We start from the raw sequence: 14,749 nt of genomic DNA on the forward strand, positions 1-14,749 counted from the left end.
TCTGAGGGTAAAATCTTTAGGTTACAGTCCCCGGGTTAAATAGCCTGAGGGAGGCAGAGTGCCAGATCAAGCCAGGCTCTGTTTGTGTGTGTGTGTGTCGCATCTTAGGTCACCAAGTCTCCAAATCTACAATTAGACGCCACCACCATGCCAATAGGCTAGTATTCAGACCTGTTGACTTTGTTACGTTACAGCCTTATTCTAAAATGGATTTGAAAAAAAATTCTCTCAATCTACACACAATACCCCATAATGACGAAGCAAAAACAGGTTTTTAGACATTTTTGCAAACCTTTTACTCAGTACTTTGTTGAAGCACCTTTGGCAGTGATTACAGCCTCGAGTCTTCTTGGGTATGATGCTACAAGCTTGGCACACCCGTATTTGGGGAGTTTCTCCCAGTCCTCTCTGCAGATCATCTCAAGCTCTGCCAGGTTGGATGGGGAGCTTCGCTGCACAGCTATTTTCAGGTCATTCCAGAGATGTTCGATCGAGTTCAAGTCCGGGCATTCAAAGACATGTCCTGAAGCCACTCCTGTGTTGTCTTGGCTGCATGCTTAGGGTTTTTGTCCTGTTGGAAGGTCAACCTTTACTCCAGTCCTATTGCCTGAGTGCTCTGGAGCAGGTTTTATCAAGGACCTCAAACACAGCCTTAAAGAGTGCACTACAATGCCTCTTCCCCCTTGTTAAGAGGGCACGACCATGCCTCTTCCCCCTCGAAGAGGCTGTTAAGATTTGGCGTGGGCCCTCAAATCCTTAAGGAGTTTTACAGCTGCACCATCTAGAGATCTTGACTGGCTGCATCACCACTTGGTATGGCAACTGCTTGGCATCCGACCACAAGGCACTACAAAGGGTAGTGTGTATGGCCCAGTACATCGCTGGGGCGGAGCTCCCTGCCATCCAGGACCTCTATACCAGGCGGTGTCAGAGGACGGCCCACATTTTTATCCAAAGACTTCAACCACCCAAGCCACAGACTGTTCTCCCTGCTACCGCATGGCAAGTGGTACCATTGCACCAAGTCTGGAACCAACAGGACCCTGAATGGCTGCTACCCCCTAGCCATAAGACTTCTAAACAAGGCTGCTAAATAGCTAATCAGATGGCTATCCGGACTAAACGCATTGACCCTTTTTTGCACTAACTCTCTTGCACTGACTCTGTGGACACACACTGGCCACTACCCACACATTCATACAGTACTTACACTGACACCCCAAAACACACACACACACGCTGCTGCTACTGTCTATTCTGTTGCCTAGTCACTTTACTCCTACCTATACTGTATGTAGAGTACATAGCTACCTCAATTACCTCGACTTAGTACATCTACTCCCTGTATATAGCCATGTTATTTTAATGGACAAAACATTTGCTATACTCCCTGTATATAGCCATGTTATTGTTCTACTCCCTGTATATAGCCATGATATTTTTACTGATTATTTCTATTCCTTATTCACCGTGTATTATTCCTTTATCATATTTTTAACTCTGCATTGTTGGAAAAGGACCCGTAAGTAAGCATTTCCATTAGTCTACACCTGTTGTCTACAAAGCATGTTACAAATACAAATGTATTTTACTTGAACAGGAAGTAACGTATCTGCTAACCTATTTGCACTGCCTAGTTATGTTGAAGGTATGTGTGATGCCAGACATTCGTAAAGGGTGCTAGTCTAAATCTCTAGTCAGGCATTGACAGCCAGGAGGTTGTTAAGTCACCTTGTCTTTGACCTAAAGACAGCAATTGCCTCCTGGAGCTACAACCTTGGCTTTAGCTCAAAGGGTTTAACACGCTGTCAATTTTGAAGAGCCAGAGACCTACTGGTAAACAACAGTTTGATGTAACTACAGATTTGCCCCACAAACCAACAAAAAGCAATGAAAACTCGAACTTTTCTCCCTACTGTCAAAAGAGTATTGGCATTTGTGGATACTTCTCTGGGCCTTGCTGGCAAGCTGCGTGATGGCCGCATGTTTTTAAGCCATTGGGCCACACGCAGAGCCCTGCTAAGACCCTGCAGGAGAGATAAAACGACCGTGGTGGGGAAAAGGTCGGACGCAGACCAGCGATGTGAAACAGGATCACAGACGACTGGAGGACAGCCCATGAAGAAGGAGGGGGTGGAAGAGGGGGTTGCAGAGGAAGGGGCAATTTTGGACAGGGGATGTGATAGCCACCGCACCAGAAGAGGATTCTGGGATAGCAATGGCTGCCAGTCATCTTCGGAGACAATCACAAGTATAGAGAAAGAGAGAGGGTATAGTTATGTTCGATTGGTGTGCACACATGGAGTACGCATGTAATGAGCATGGAAACCGTAACAAAGCATCCCACTGGGCACAGACGTCAATTCAACGTCTAGTTTTGATTTACATTTGGTTGAGTTGTCAACTAACGTGAATTCAACGTGAAATCGACCAAACATGTCACCCTGCCATTAGATTTAGGTTAAAAGTTGGGTGAAAAAAAAGAAACTGATGACTTTTTGCAAATCCAAATCAGTTTTCCACGTTTGATTCAATGTAATTAAATTTTTGGTTAAAAGTACGTGGAAACAACGTTGATTCAACCAGTTTTTGCCCAGTGGGCTTGGTCAACAACATGGAACTTAGAAGAGCATCAAGTTCAATAACCTACTTTTTTATAATTGTGTAAGTAATGTTGTCTGTGGGTCTAAAAAGGCAGTGGCTGTCGACAACGGCAAGTACTTACTCGGCCACCCACTTAAAGCCATCACATTCCACAGTAAACAGACGATTCACAGGGCCAGTTTGATAGGCCAATGTAGTACCCTTTAGTCAGTAGAACACACAAACAGGAAGTGACTCAATACATGGTGAAATGCTCTATATTTCACAATAGCTAATCCTACAATAAACCTCTTTCCTCCTACTAAATTGAAACCACCACTTATAGAAGCATGTGATGCACAACACAGTGCCAAACAGCTATGCTTCACTCAGTATTATTTGATGGTGAAATATACAATGTACCTCTCCAGAGACAAGAGGGAAAGAGAGAATGAGAGAGAGAGAGAATAAAAGAGTGAGAGAGCACAAAAGAGATGGAGAGGGAGGGGAAGGCAGAGAGATGCGAACATTGTCGAAAACACCACGGACAATGTGTTAAATTGGAAAAGGAACAAAGCCTTCAGCCTCTAAACAAAGACTAATGAAGGTGGACATGATGCTAACGAACGCGTCCGCACTGGCAAATGGATCCTGGGAGGACCTAGCAAAACCCTGGCACTAGAGTGCCAAAGCCCATTTGATTGGATAGAGAGCAAGGGGGAGAAAGTAGGAGAGAGGGAAATAACATGTATGAGGTGTATGTTAACTGTGTGTGTGTGTGTGTGTGGGGGGGGGGGGGGGTGTTAGATAGGTGGTGGTGAGGGGCGGGACTTGCTGTTATTTTGGCATTTCTGCTCTCATATTTATTCTGCGGCTGGTGAATTAGTTTAAACTCCAATTGGAAAAGGCTGATCAAAAAGAATGGGACAGGCAGAGAGAGGGGGAAAAAAGCCCTCGCTTCCGACTTACATCAAACGCAGGCACAGCGGGTGACAATCAACTACCAATTTTTTTCACACATTTCTATAGTTTCTTCAGAAAGGAGCGAGAGCTTGGCCTCTGAAGTCTTTTGTTTTGATCACAAAGAAAATGGAGCCCAGAACAGTCGAGAGCTACAGTATAGGTTCTCTCTTTGCGGAATAATATAAAATGTATCACATTCCAATGCCTTTCAAGTGACACCAAGGATATGTCGCATTGATATTAAAAGTTGTGACAAAAGTACTTGAGGTCATATGCTACATCTATTTAGTTTGTGTGTCCTTTTGAAGGATATTCTACCCATGTAACCTAGGTCTGATAAGAGAAATGGTCTACTAGATTAAATCCACAATGTATTGATTTTATAGAATCACCATTAGGACTATAGGTCATGTACCTCCGTGACCCTTATCAATCTGTAGAATTAGTTTACAACTTTAAAACATCAGCACGTCGTCAAAACAAACTCATGAACTAGGAGAAGGGTTTACAAACTTTTTGGCATCAGGGACACCCTCTCAGAATATCAGAACACAACTCTTATTTAGAGAGTGATTGAAATAGCATACAAGCAGTTTTACTATGACTTCTGCAGTGCATGGCTGGACTAATCAAGTATCAGACCCCGAGAAAGAGAACATTTTGCCATTTATTGCAATTCTACACATTTTGCCATAGGGCAGAGTGAAAGAGCTGCCGTTTTAAAGCTTAAATTACATTGCATTATGTTCAAAACAACATTTGGGGGAATACAAGAAGAATTGAGTACAAAAAATGTTTTGTAAATGATGGAGTACTGTGTATACAAATATCCCTGTGAGCCTCCCAGGTCCATGTTGGGCATCTAAAAGGTTAAGAACACACAATGTAATATTATTCATCCACAATGTATTATACACTCAACTTTTTCCCCGCAACTCGTACAAAATGTATTAAACTGTTCTTGCTAGCAATATTCATAAAAAGGGTATACAAAAAAATAGACATATTGAGGTCTTGAGGTCTTGCCATGGACCCCTGCAGTACCTCCTCAGACTCCACTTTGGGAAGCCCTGAACTAGGACGCCTCATTGACTCTTACTGAAAGGTCAAGCCAGACATTACAGAAAAGCTCCAGAGGGACTTGAACCACAATGGTTTATGTGTTAATATAGCAGCAGGTCAATGTAGGGTTCATAACCTACCAATAAGACATTTTGCTCATTTAAAAGCCTAATCTGTCATTTCAACAGCCTAACACCTGCCACTTTGTTTGATAATTTAATAAAGGAATGAGCTAAGGGAAATGTAACCACTCTCAAATTCATAGATGGATGGATCAATGGTAATGCCCTGAATGGGAAAGGGCACAGTACACACCAGGGATGTGACATTGGAGAATCATCATCCGGCTCTGGCCAGACAGCTGCAGACAGTTGGCACCAGGTCACCCAGCTGGAGAGGGCATTCCTCTGTGTTATGTCCCCTCACAGTGTAGCCAGTCTGCTGAGAGCCAGGGATGTGCCCATCAATTGTCTGTCTGAGGGAGTTGAGGCAGTTGTCAGTAGATGTTATTGATGTTGACTAACTACTATGCATGCACCTGTGTGTGTGTGCGTGCTCACTAACGTGAGAGTGAAATCCATATGCCCTCTCCATGAGGTGTAATATAATTGTCACTGGTGACAAATGCTCATGTCATCTGATTAACAATGTCAGTATGACACAAGATGAGCAGGAGAGATACAAATATGGGATATTTTAAGTAGCAGCCTGACAAACAGCTTAGATATTCTATTGACTGAGATTTATGATAATGTCATACCTGAACACCACAATGCTCTTCAGACTCCACATTTACTTTGGATCTTTTATAGTGTATCATGGTATGTATCAAGGCTGTCATTAACTTGCTCTGACTGCCAGTAGGATGAGACCACATTTTGCAGTCTATTTCATATCAAGCCTCTCAAATCTTTACTCTGCTGGTGGTGATGCAAGAACACCTCATGTGCCTCTGAATTGGTAGAGGGTGTAAGGTGCAGGCATACAGTAAAATAGAAAGAGAGCCAATCTATTTGATTGAAAACCCAGGTTTTGATCAGACCAAAACACATTTTGCTTCTCCACAGTGAGAGAGCATGTTTGTAGTTTTGCATCCATGTTGTTTTTAAATGTTATCATAGATTTCAGTTGGCCTAAATAAGTCCCCTATGCTTTTGTTCTGGTATACTGTCTTGGGTTGAACAGCTAGTCATTAGGTTGCATGACTATCCAGAGGACACCATTGCCCTTCTGATGCATTTAGCCTGTTAATTTACAAGCCTATTTAGTATTGGACGTTGACAGTGGACCAATGTTGAAGAGGCAGCTCTGTCTTGTATGGCAGCCCACTGAATAAACAATGGTTGCACTGTCGGCAGACCAATAGATGTCTGTGTATAAAATGAGTGGATGGAGAATCACCATATATGGGTTTCCCCTATTAACGGCCCCAAGACCAAATAGACTACTAACTTGACAGTTGAACCATATTTCAGGGACAGAAGGATTAAGGGATGTCTGATTTCTAATTGTAAAGATAATCTAAATAGTTACAACGATGCCAGAAATTTCAGTGGTTAAACTTTTGATGAGAGAAAATAAATAATGAGCGGATGCAGTTGGCATAGCCTAATAAATGCAGGTCCACACATCACTCGAGGTGCACTTTCTCGAGATGAGGGCGATTGACTGGTAATTAAACTCATGCTGTGAGCTAGTTTAATCAACATCAAGACTAAAACGAACCCAGACATTATCGCGCTAATTATTTCAGAGTTGATTGGATATTGATGAGATTCAAGTTAAGCACTTCTTGAGAACGCCCACAAGGGCAAAAAGTGGTTGAATCAACGTTGTTTCCACATCATTTCAACAATAACTAATGTGATGACGTTGAATCAAGGTGGAAAACTGATTGGATTTGCAAAAAGTAATTAACTATGGAAAGGTCCTCTTTTTTTCACCCAACTTTGAACCTAAATCCAATGACATTTTTACATTGATTATTTCACGTTGAATTCACGTTAGTTGACAACTCAATCAAATGTAAATCAAAACTAGACGTTGAAATGGCGTGTGCCTAGTAGGTGAGCTCCTTGTAGACCAATTCTCTTGTAGCACGCAATAAAAATAAAATGGTGCTTGACTGCGCACACTTTTTTATTGAAAGAAAGTGTCAGTAGCTATCATTATAGGGCGCACAAAATTGACCAAGTATGCTAAAATCATGCTTTTCATACCTGCTGCCCCGCTCCCTTCGCGCCCTCCAAAGGTTAAGGTTGCCCTTTAATCCATCAGCACTGCTACAATCCAGCGGTGCGTCTGTCCGCGGGCAACATCAGCACAGCCTAGATTTGTGTAGGACGGGTCCAATATTGCTTGACACAGTGATAGATATCCGAAAATTAAATCCACGCGCACACAAATGAAACACTGCTCGTTTTCTTGGAACAAATACTCGACTGTAGATTGATAGAGCACAGAAAATTATTCGGGTGCTTTCTCGTCCTATTATGCTTTCTGATTGTCAGGCTATTTATTGTCCAATGTGTGAATACACTGTCATAATTGTTTCCCCTAGTCTTAACGGAGTGTGATCACCCTTGAAGTGAGAGAAAATAAAATATAACCTAATAAAAAAAAATGCAATAAACTCAAAATTGAAGTGAAATTGTCCCGACTTCTGCCTCAGTTGCGGCACCAGTCTGTATTCCACTGAGTTCCATCAGAGACTGACTACACGCACGCGGTGCGCACTAATTTATCATCATACAAACACCTACCGACCGCTGCGCTCATCACAGACTCGTGAATAACCCATCATAGTGGCACAAGGCCACTAACACTATCCATCGCCACTGGCGTAAACACACTAATAAGCCTGCATTGGTTAATCATATCAAGAGACTACACAAAAATGTCTGCTCAGTTTTGCGCAAATACGATCAATGGGAATTTCGATACATGACATTGAATTGCATCATGATATAGTTAAATATGATTTTTGAAAGTTGTAAGAGACATGACATTATAGCTTAGGGGTAGTATTTGCATTGGTTTAGTAATGTGCAAGATTTAATTTAACTTTGGCAGATGTGAGCCTTAGGGAACCCAGTTTTGCATAAGTAATTTGTATACCTTTTAATTGTCTTATGTGAAAACAGGTGTGGTTGGATCACACACAGACTTTAATTAAAACCTCTTAAAGGCGCAGTGCAGTCAAAAACGTGAATTTCTTGTGTTGTATATATTTTCCCACACTATAAGGTTGGAATAATATTGTGAAATTATGAACATGATGACAATGAGAAATTGCTCTTTGCTACGTTGCAATTTTTGTTTCTTTTTGACCATTTTAATTGAAAACAAAAATCGCAGTGAGGTACTTAATTGTTACCTGGAAATTATTTGACATTGAGATAAAGGCTGCATTGGACTTTTAATTCCTTGTGAAGTTCAATAGAGCTGGACTTGGACTACAGTGCAGTGAACTATGTTGGTTTACAGTCAAAAGTGGTGCAGCATTGCCACCATGTGGATTGTTTCAGAATAAGTTCCAAACTTGATGTTGGCAGTTATGTTAAAAAAAAAGGAAAAAAAGGCACCATACATTTCGCCTACATATCACTTCATTCAATCGTTTCAGGAATGATTGCTAGACTTATGCTTCAGGCAATAAGGTCAGATGCATTTTAAAAAGGTCAGCCATACAAATTATTCAAAAATATTTATTCTGTGGTGAAAATGTTCCAGCTACACACCACCTCCCATTATTTGCACAAATTGCAACATTTTCTTATACTTAATGCACACGTGGGGAAGAAAAATCAACAATATGACATGACAAGCATGAAATGATTGATTTGCTGTGGCAGTTCAGGGAAAAGGAATGTCTTATGAGATATACTTTTCACCAGGTCCTTTGAACTCCTTGAATTAAGACAGAAAACTGATAAGATTTGTCTGGAAAGAAAACCTTATATAGTTTTAAAAAGGCAGAGAGACGTCACCGTCAAGTTCATCTGAGTTTTGGATAGAGTGAATGTCCGGGCGCTCTCGGTTTGAAACGATTGTTCGAGCTGCTTTCCGAAAGGCATCAGCGGCTGTAGTAGTTCATCACTTTAGTGGACTCCATTTCCCAGAGGCCTCAGCACTCCTCTTTGATGTAGATTTGATCATCTGTGTCCGACTCTATGTGCTCCAGCCTGTCAGTCTGTCCACTCATAATCTCATCTGGGGTTTTCATGAACCTGAACCACACATACACACAGTGGTTAATCATTAACTCAAACTGGACAAGTGTGTGAAGGTGTGTGATTATATATATATATATATTTTTTTTTTTTACTTCAAATAATTATTGGGTTTTTAACTAAACCCTACCATACCTGAATAAGAGTCTCTGTCCTGGCTCTTTCCTGATAATGTTCAGTTTGTAGTAGTGTCTCAGTGCTCGTGACATCTTCTCGTACGTCATATTGGTCCTGTTCTGTTACAACCAATGGAACAAGATATAATGTCAACACAGAACTTTAAGAAAACCGGCACTGCAGGAAAATGCCTTTTCCAATCAAACACTGGGGGGTGTAGTTCGTTACCTTGTGGTTCCCCCACAGGCGAGCCAGGCCGTTGGGGTCCATGATGCGGAAGACTTTGGTCTCTGTGTCCTCCCAGCGGATGTAGTTCTCGTACCGGCTGTCTGAGAGGAGCTGGTAGACGTAGTCCCACAGCAGCCTGCAGTCTGGGAACACAAACACGTTAGAGGTGTGACACATTTCAGACAGTACCTGTTAACTTCAACTGTTTTCTAGCCACACCCTCTAAGATGAACCCTGAGTAGTTAGGAGTGTTAGTTACCTGCTATCCGTCCAATGGGCATTGCCTGCTCCTCTGGTGGCGAGACGGGCACGATGACGTGGTGGTTCCTGTAGAGCGCCTCCTCCTGCTGATGCAGAGTGTGCTGCTGGTGGTGGGCCAGTGCCAGCTGGATGTGGCCCTTCCCCTCACGCCCGTTTTCATGGGGGGCCTGAAGTGGTGGCCCCCCACGGCCATGCCTGAATTCTCCAGCGCCACCTCCTCGCCCTGGGCTGAGCAGCAGGGGGTGCATGATGGCACTGGGCATGAGCTGGATGACACGAGGGGGGGCAGCGTCCTGGCACCCGGGGCTGCCTGGGCAGGGGGCCTCGCGGGGTGTGGCGCAGCGGCCGTTAGGGGCGACTGGGGACACTGACAGAGTGTACAAGTCCTCGGGCAGGTGGTGGTTGCTGTCGGGCAGCTGGGACGACGTCTGGAGGTGGTCCTCGGCACCAGGGCGTGGGTAGTTGGGGTCCAGGGGGGAGAGGCGTGGAGCGGGGTGGTGTGGTGAGCGGGAGCGGTGTCGGAGCTCAATGGTGGGTGGGTGCTGGAGCTCTGTACTGCGTGGTGTCCGCCGTACCGTTTCTGCAATGAAGGGGAAAGGGGGATACCTAGTCAGTTGTACAGCTGAATGCCTTCAACTGAAATGTATCTTCTTCATTTAACCCAACCCCTCTGAATCAGACAGGTGCGGGGGCTGCCTTAAATCGACATCCACGTCTTCGGGTTAACTGCCTTGCTCAGAATGACAGATTTTTACTTTGTCAGCTCGGGGATTCGATCCAGCAACCTTTCGGTTACTGGCCCAATGCTCTAACCACTAGGCTACCTGCCGCCCCTAGGATATGTTTCAAAACATATTTACATTATGTCCAGTAGATGTCACTACAGACATTTACAAACTTCATCATGTCTCAATGTATATGGGTGGTAGATTATTAGTGATGAATTTGAACTGTCCTCTACTGGATAGGACATTACAACATGTAGAGTACCCATTTACTTACAGTGTTTACATGTGAATAGCTAGTATTCTTTGCCTCTAAGCAAGAAAGAAATATCTTTGCTTCTGCATACCAAAACTAGCATACTGAACAACAAGGAAGTCCTGAGCATCTTAATCGTCTAACCCAATCACTTCCCCTATAAAACATGTAGAGATGAGGAACTGTAGATAATCAACTCCTAGACCAAAGGTTGTTTAAATATAGAAGCATTTCCTTGTGGAGCAGGTTTCACTGTCAACACCTCAACCCCACACCTCTCCTCCCCTCGCTCCTATTTCCTTCTATCCATGCCAGGGAAAGGAGTCCAAAGTGTAGCACGAAGAAGGTGAAGTCCCTCCTCTTTTCAGGTGGATAGTAAACAGAGACTTAAACACCTCTCTCTACAGTAGACCATTGAACCACTTGTTACTTGTGTCAGATTCACTTAAAGCATACTTGAGATGCTTTCTCGTAATTGTATTGCTACATTAAAAAAAAAAAAAAAAAGGTAGGCAAGTTGAGAACAAGTTCTCATTTACAACTGTGACCTGGCCAAGATAAAGCAAAGCAGTTCGACACATACAACAACACAGAGTTACACATGGAGTAAAACAAACATACAGTCAATAATACAGTAGAACAATAAGTCTATATACAATGTGAGCAAATGAGGTGAGATAAGGGAGGTAAAGGCAAAAAGGCCATGGTGGCAAAGTAAATACAATATAGCAAGTAAAACACTGGAATGGTAGATTTGTAGTGGAAGAAAGTGCAAAGTAGAAATAGAAATAATGGGGTGCAAAGGAGAAAAATAAATAAATAAATAAATACAGTAGGGGAAGAGGTAGTTGTTTGGGCTAAATTATAGATGGGCTATGTACAGGTGCAGTGATCTGTGAGCTGCTCTGACAGCTGGTGCTTAAAGCTAGTGAGGGAGATAAGTGTTTCCAGTTTCAGAGATTTTTGTAGTTCGTTCCAGTCATTGGCAGCAGAGAACTGGAAGGAGAGACGGCCAAAGGAGGAATTGGCTTTGGGGGTGACCAGAGAGATATACCTGCTGGAGCGAGTGCTACAGGTGGGCGTTGCTATGGTGACCAGTGAGCTGAGATAAGGGGGGACTTTACCTAGCAGGGTCTTGTAGATGACCTGGAGCCAGTGGGTTTGGCGACGAGCATGAAGCGAGGGCCAGCCAACAAGAGCGTACAGGTCGCAGTGGTGGGTAGTATATGGGGCTTTGGTGACAAAACGGATGGCACTGTGATAGACTGCATCCCGTTTATTGAGTAGGGTATTGGAGGCTATTTTGTAAATGACATTGCCGAAGTCGAGGATCGGTAGGATGGTCAGTTTTACGAGGGTATGTTTGGCAGCATGAGTGAAGGATGCTTTGATGCGAAATAGGAAGCCAATTCTAGATTTAACTTTGGATTGGAGATGTTTGATGTGAGTCTGGAAGGAGAGTTTACAGTCTAACCAGAAACCTAGGTATTTGTAGTTGTCCACATATTCTAAGTCAGAACCGTCCAGAGTAGTGATGCTGGACGGGCGGGCAGGTAGCGATCGGTTGAAGAGCATGCATTTAGTTTTACTTGTATTTAAGAGACCAACTGATTTTCGCTAATCATGTGTAATTAAATACTTGAATTGAAGCCACCGTCTAAGATTGTTGAGTAACTCCTGTGACACAGAAGTCAGATCAGTTGGGTTCTTCAGGGGGAATTACACATGACAAATTCCCCTAGGCAAGAACAGAATTGCAAAATCCTTCTGGCAGACAAGTTTGATGAATAACAAAATAATATTGTCATGAAAGTGACGCAATGGTGATGCGTTCAATATTCCACTCCATGGTGGGCCTCAAATGTTGTTGTTTTTCCCCCCCATAGGCTAATAAGTTGATTTCATATTGGTCTGAGAAATGCTTTCCAAGTGGACTGGCTGATCTCAAGAACACCATCAGGCTGGTGTTCAGTAGGGAGAGTGAAACGCAATGTACAACATGAACTTGTCTGAACACAGACTTTAATTTGCTGTTACAAAGCCCTTTGCTACAGTGTGCCCTAATGAACATCACTGACCTTCCAGTTTGTGGTGCTGGAGAGCTCCCTCTGGCAGAGGGTGGAAGGAGTTGCTGGGGAAGTAGGCGGAGGGGTAGGAGACGTGCGGCTTCCTTTGCTTCAGGATGTGCTGCAGCAGCTCGTACAGGACGTCCCCTGCAGAATACACAGGTCAGTGGTTAGAGGTCAGACATAACCGTATGAGCCCCTCCAATGGTGCACCCCATAGACATGGCAGCAGCTGTCAATCAATGTAATCAAAAGGATAAAAAAAAAACGTTTTAGAACATGTGTGGACCAAACAGATGGTAAATGATGCCAACAGATCAAGACAAGAGTCATAGTGTTGCTAATGAATCTGCCTGCCAAGACTTGCCAAGACCGTTTCAAGACTTGATATTATTGCCTAGCAACTTCCGTACCTCGTCCGTTCTCCTACAAAGCAGCCTACTTGAGGTGGTCATGGACGTGACAGAATCCTAATGGTAAGTCTAGTCATAAACCAACCATGTGACTCACTCCTAGATTCCTGTGTTAAGGCTAGGTTGATTGTGTCAGACGATAAGAAAAAAAGTGTAGTATCTTCTACAACAGAGATGTCATTAGCATAACACCGTTTATGCTCAATGTGTAAAAATTGCATTATTAGGCCACCCTGAAAGATTTAACTCACTACCTGTATATGAAGGGCTCTGAGAGAGTATTTCCCTCAAAGAGAATCAATAGAATGGAGGGAGTTTTTTCACTTCAATTTGAGAGGCTTCCCGTCAGAACATCAAGGAAATGGTTCTCATAAAGGAAGTGAAGACGCCACAGGCACACACACTTGCACACATAAACCCCTTTCAGTTCTCACTTTCTGGCCCTGCTGTTTAACACGGCACTGCAGGGGAAATTCCTGGTGTTAGCAGGTGACGGTTAAGGTCGGTTTGCACTTCCTGATCGGCCGTTTACCCAACCAGTCTCCTACTTCCTCCCCCCAACAATAAAGACAGACAGCAACTCCACTAAGGCAGCTGCTAAATCCCCTGATATTGCTCTTCATCTTGCTTTCTTCCAGCTGAGCAGATCTATCGACATATTTTACAAATATAGGCTAAAGGTCTATAAAAGACATTCAGTGTATGCCCTAAACACATGGCCATTATCTTAGGTCAGTGTGCCATTTCTCCAAAGTCATTCCCCCTTCAGTATTAATTATTGTTAAACATGAGCATGTTGTTAGAAAAATGTGTTCTAATAACATAGCAACCGTTTGAATTAATAAGGGCCGTGGGAGGTGGGCGTACCGGAGTGGGACGACCGGAAGCGGAAGTCCTCCTTGGTGAGGAGGAGCAGGGCCTTGCCGTTCATCTGGAAGCTGCCGCTGGTGTTGGGCCGCAGGGCAAACTCCCTCTCGGCCCAGCGCAACCACTGGCCCACGTCCTCCCTGCTCCAGAACACCGGCTGCAGGCCTGGGGGTGGAGGGAGCGAGGGGGGATAGGAGGGAGAGATGAGTGGTAGAAGAGAGAGAGTAAAGTGTTGGGGAGGAGGGAGACCAAGGGGAAGTAAAGGAAGGAGCAAAGGGAGAGAGGGAGGAAAGAGACAGAGGTGCCAGTAAAAAGGGAAATGAGGGAAGGAGATCAAAGTAAGAGGGATTGATTCAAAGATTAGCGGAGGGGGGGGGGGGGGGGGAGAAGGGGGGGAGTGTATGAGGTGAGATAAGCAGAGTGCAGGAATGGAGGTGTCGAACAAGAAAGCTGAAACTTCAGTCATGCATGCTCACATACAGCGAGTTCATTTCATATTTGCTTCACGTTTGTCAATATTTGAGTTAACCTTGGTAGATTTAGTTTGCAAAGGAAAGCCTGTGGCTTTCTCTCAGTCAGTCTAAAACATAGTGTATAACTACATGTGTATTAGACTAATCTAATGCATAGTGCATAAATGGCAAGGACACACTGAGGAATACCAGAGGAAACAGCTCTGACGTTTTTCACCCTTCAGGCTCTGAAATATTTCTTTCACTGCCGTGGGAACTTACGAGAGCAAAACATCTGCACTGATGGATCGCCCAAACGCATTAGTGACTGACTGCAATGAGCAATAGCCCAGAAATCAACGCTCACCATGAATGTGTGTCTGGGAACATAACTTAGAAAATGATAACCTTGTTCCTTGTAACCTAAGCAATAACAATGTGGTTAAATCAAACCTTCAGTTGCATTCTATAATTCTTTCAGGAAATTGATGTCATAAAAATCACATTACATTTTTCGTTAAACC

At 43.6% G+C, this 14,749-nt stretch overlaps 2 protein-coding genes across 5 annotated transcripts in view; both read right to left on the minus strand.

Annotated features, from left to right (window-relative positions):
• Positions 1-7,414, minus strand: part of LOC106576259 (chemokine-like protein TAFA-2) — a 50,553-nt gene extending 43,139 nt beyond the window's left edge. The window contains exon 1 of the mRNA XM_082963922.1: positions 6,828-7,414. The gene's annotated coding sequence lies outside the window, so the exon portion shown is untranslated. The remainder of the gene's footprint in view (positions 1-6,827) is intronic.
• An 885-nt stretch (positions 7,415-8,299) lies between these two features.
• Positions 8,300-14,749, minus strand: part of LOC106576260 (transcription factor ETV6) — a 40,634-nt gene continuing 34,184 nt past the window's right edge. For all 4 annotated transcript variants that reach the window (XM_082963921.1, XM_014153338.3, XM_014153337.3 and 1 more), the window contains exons 3-8: positions 13,774-13,938; positions 12,506-12,640; positions 9,445-10,026; positions 9,186-9,328; positions 8,976-9,076; positions 8,300-8,837 (exon numbers count right to left, since the gene is read on the minus strand). In XM_082963921.1, coding sequence (XP_082820047.1) covers positions 8,735-8,837; positions 8,976-9,076; positions 9,186-9,328; positions 9,445-10,026; positions 12,506-12,640; positions 13,774-13,938 — 1,229 coding nt within the window. In that variant the 3' untranslated portion in view covers positions 8,300-8,734. The remainder of the gene's footprint in view (positions 8,838-8,975; positions 9,077-9,185; positions 9,329-9,444; positions 10,027-12,505; positions 12,641-13,773; positions 13,939-14,749) is intronic.

The sequence above is a fragment of the Salmo salar genome, chromosome 17, assembly GCF_965601325.2.
Source record: "Salmo salar chromosome 17, fSalSal1, whole genome shotgun sequence".
Taxonomy (NCBI): domain Eukaryota; kingdom Metazoa; phylum Chordata; class Actinopteri; order Salmoniformes; family Salmonidae; genus Salmo; species Salmo salar.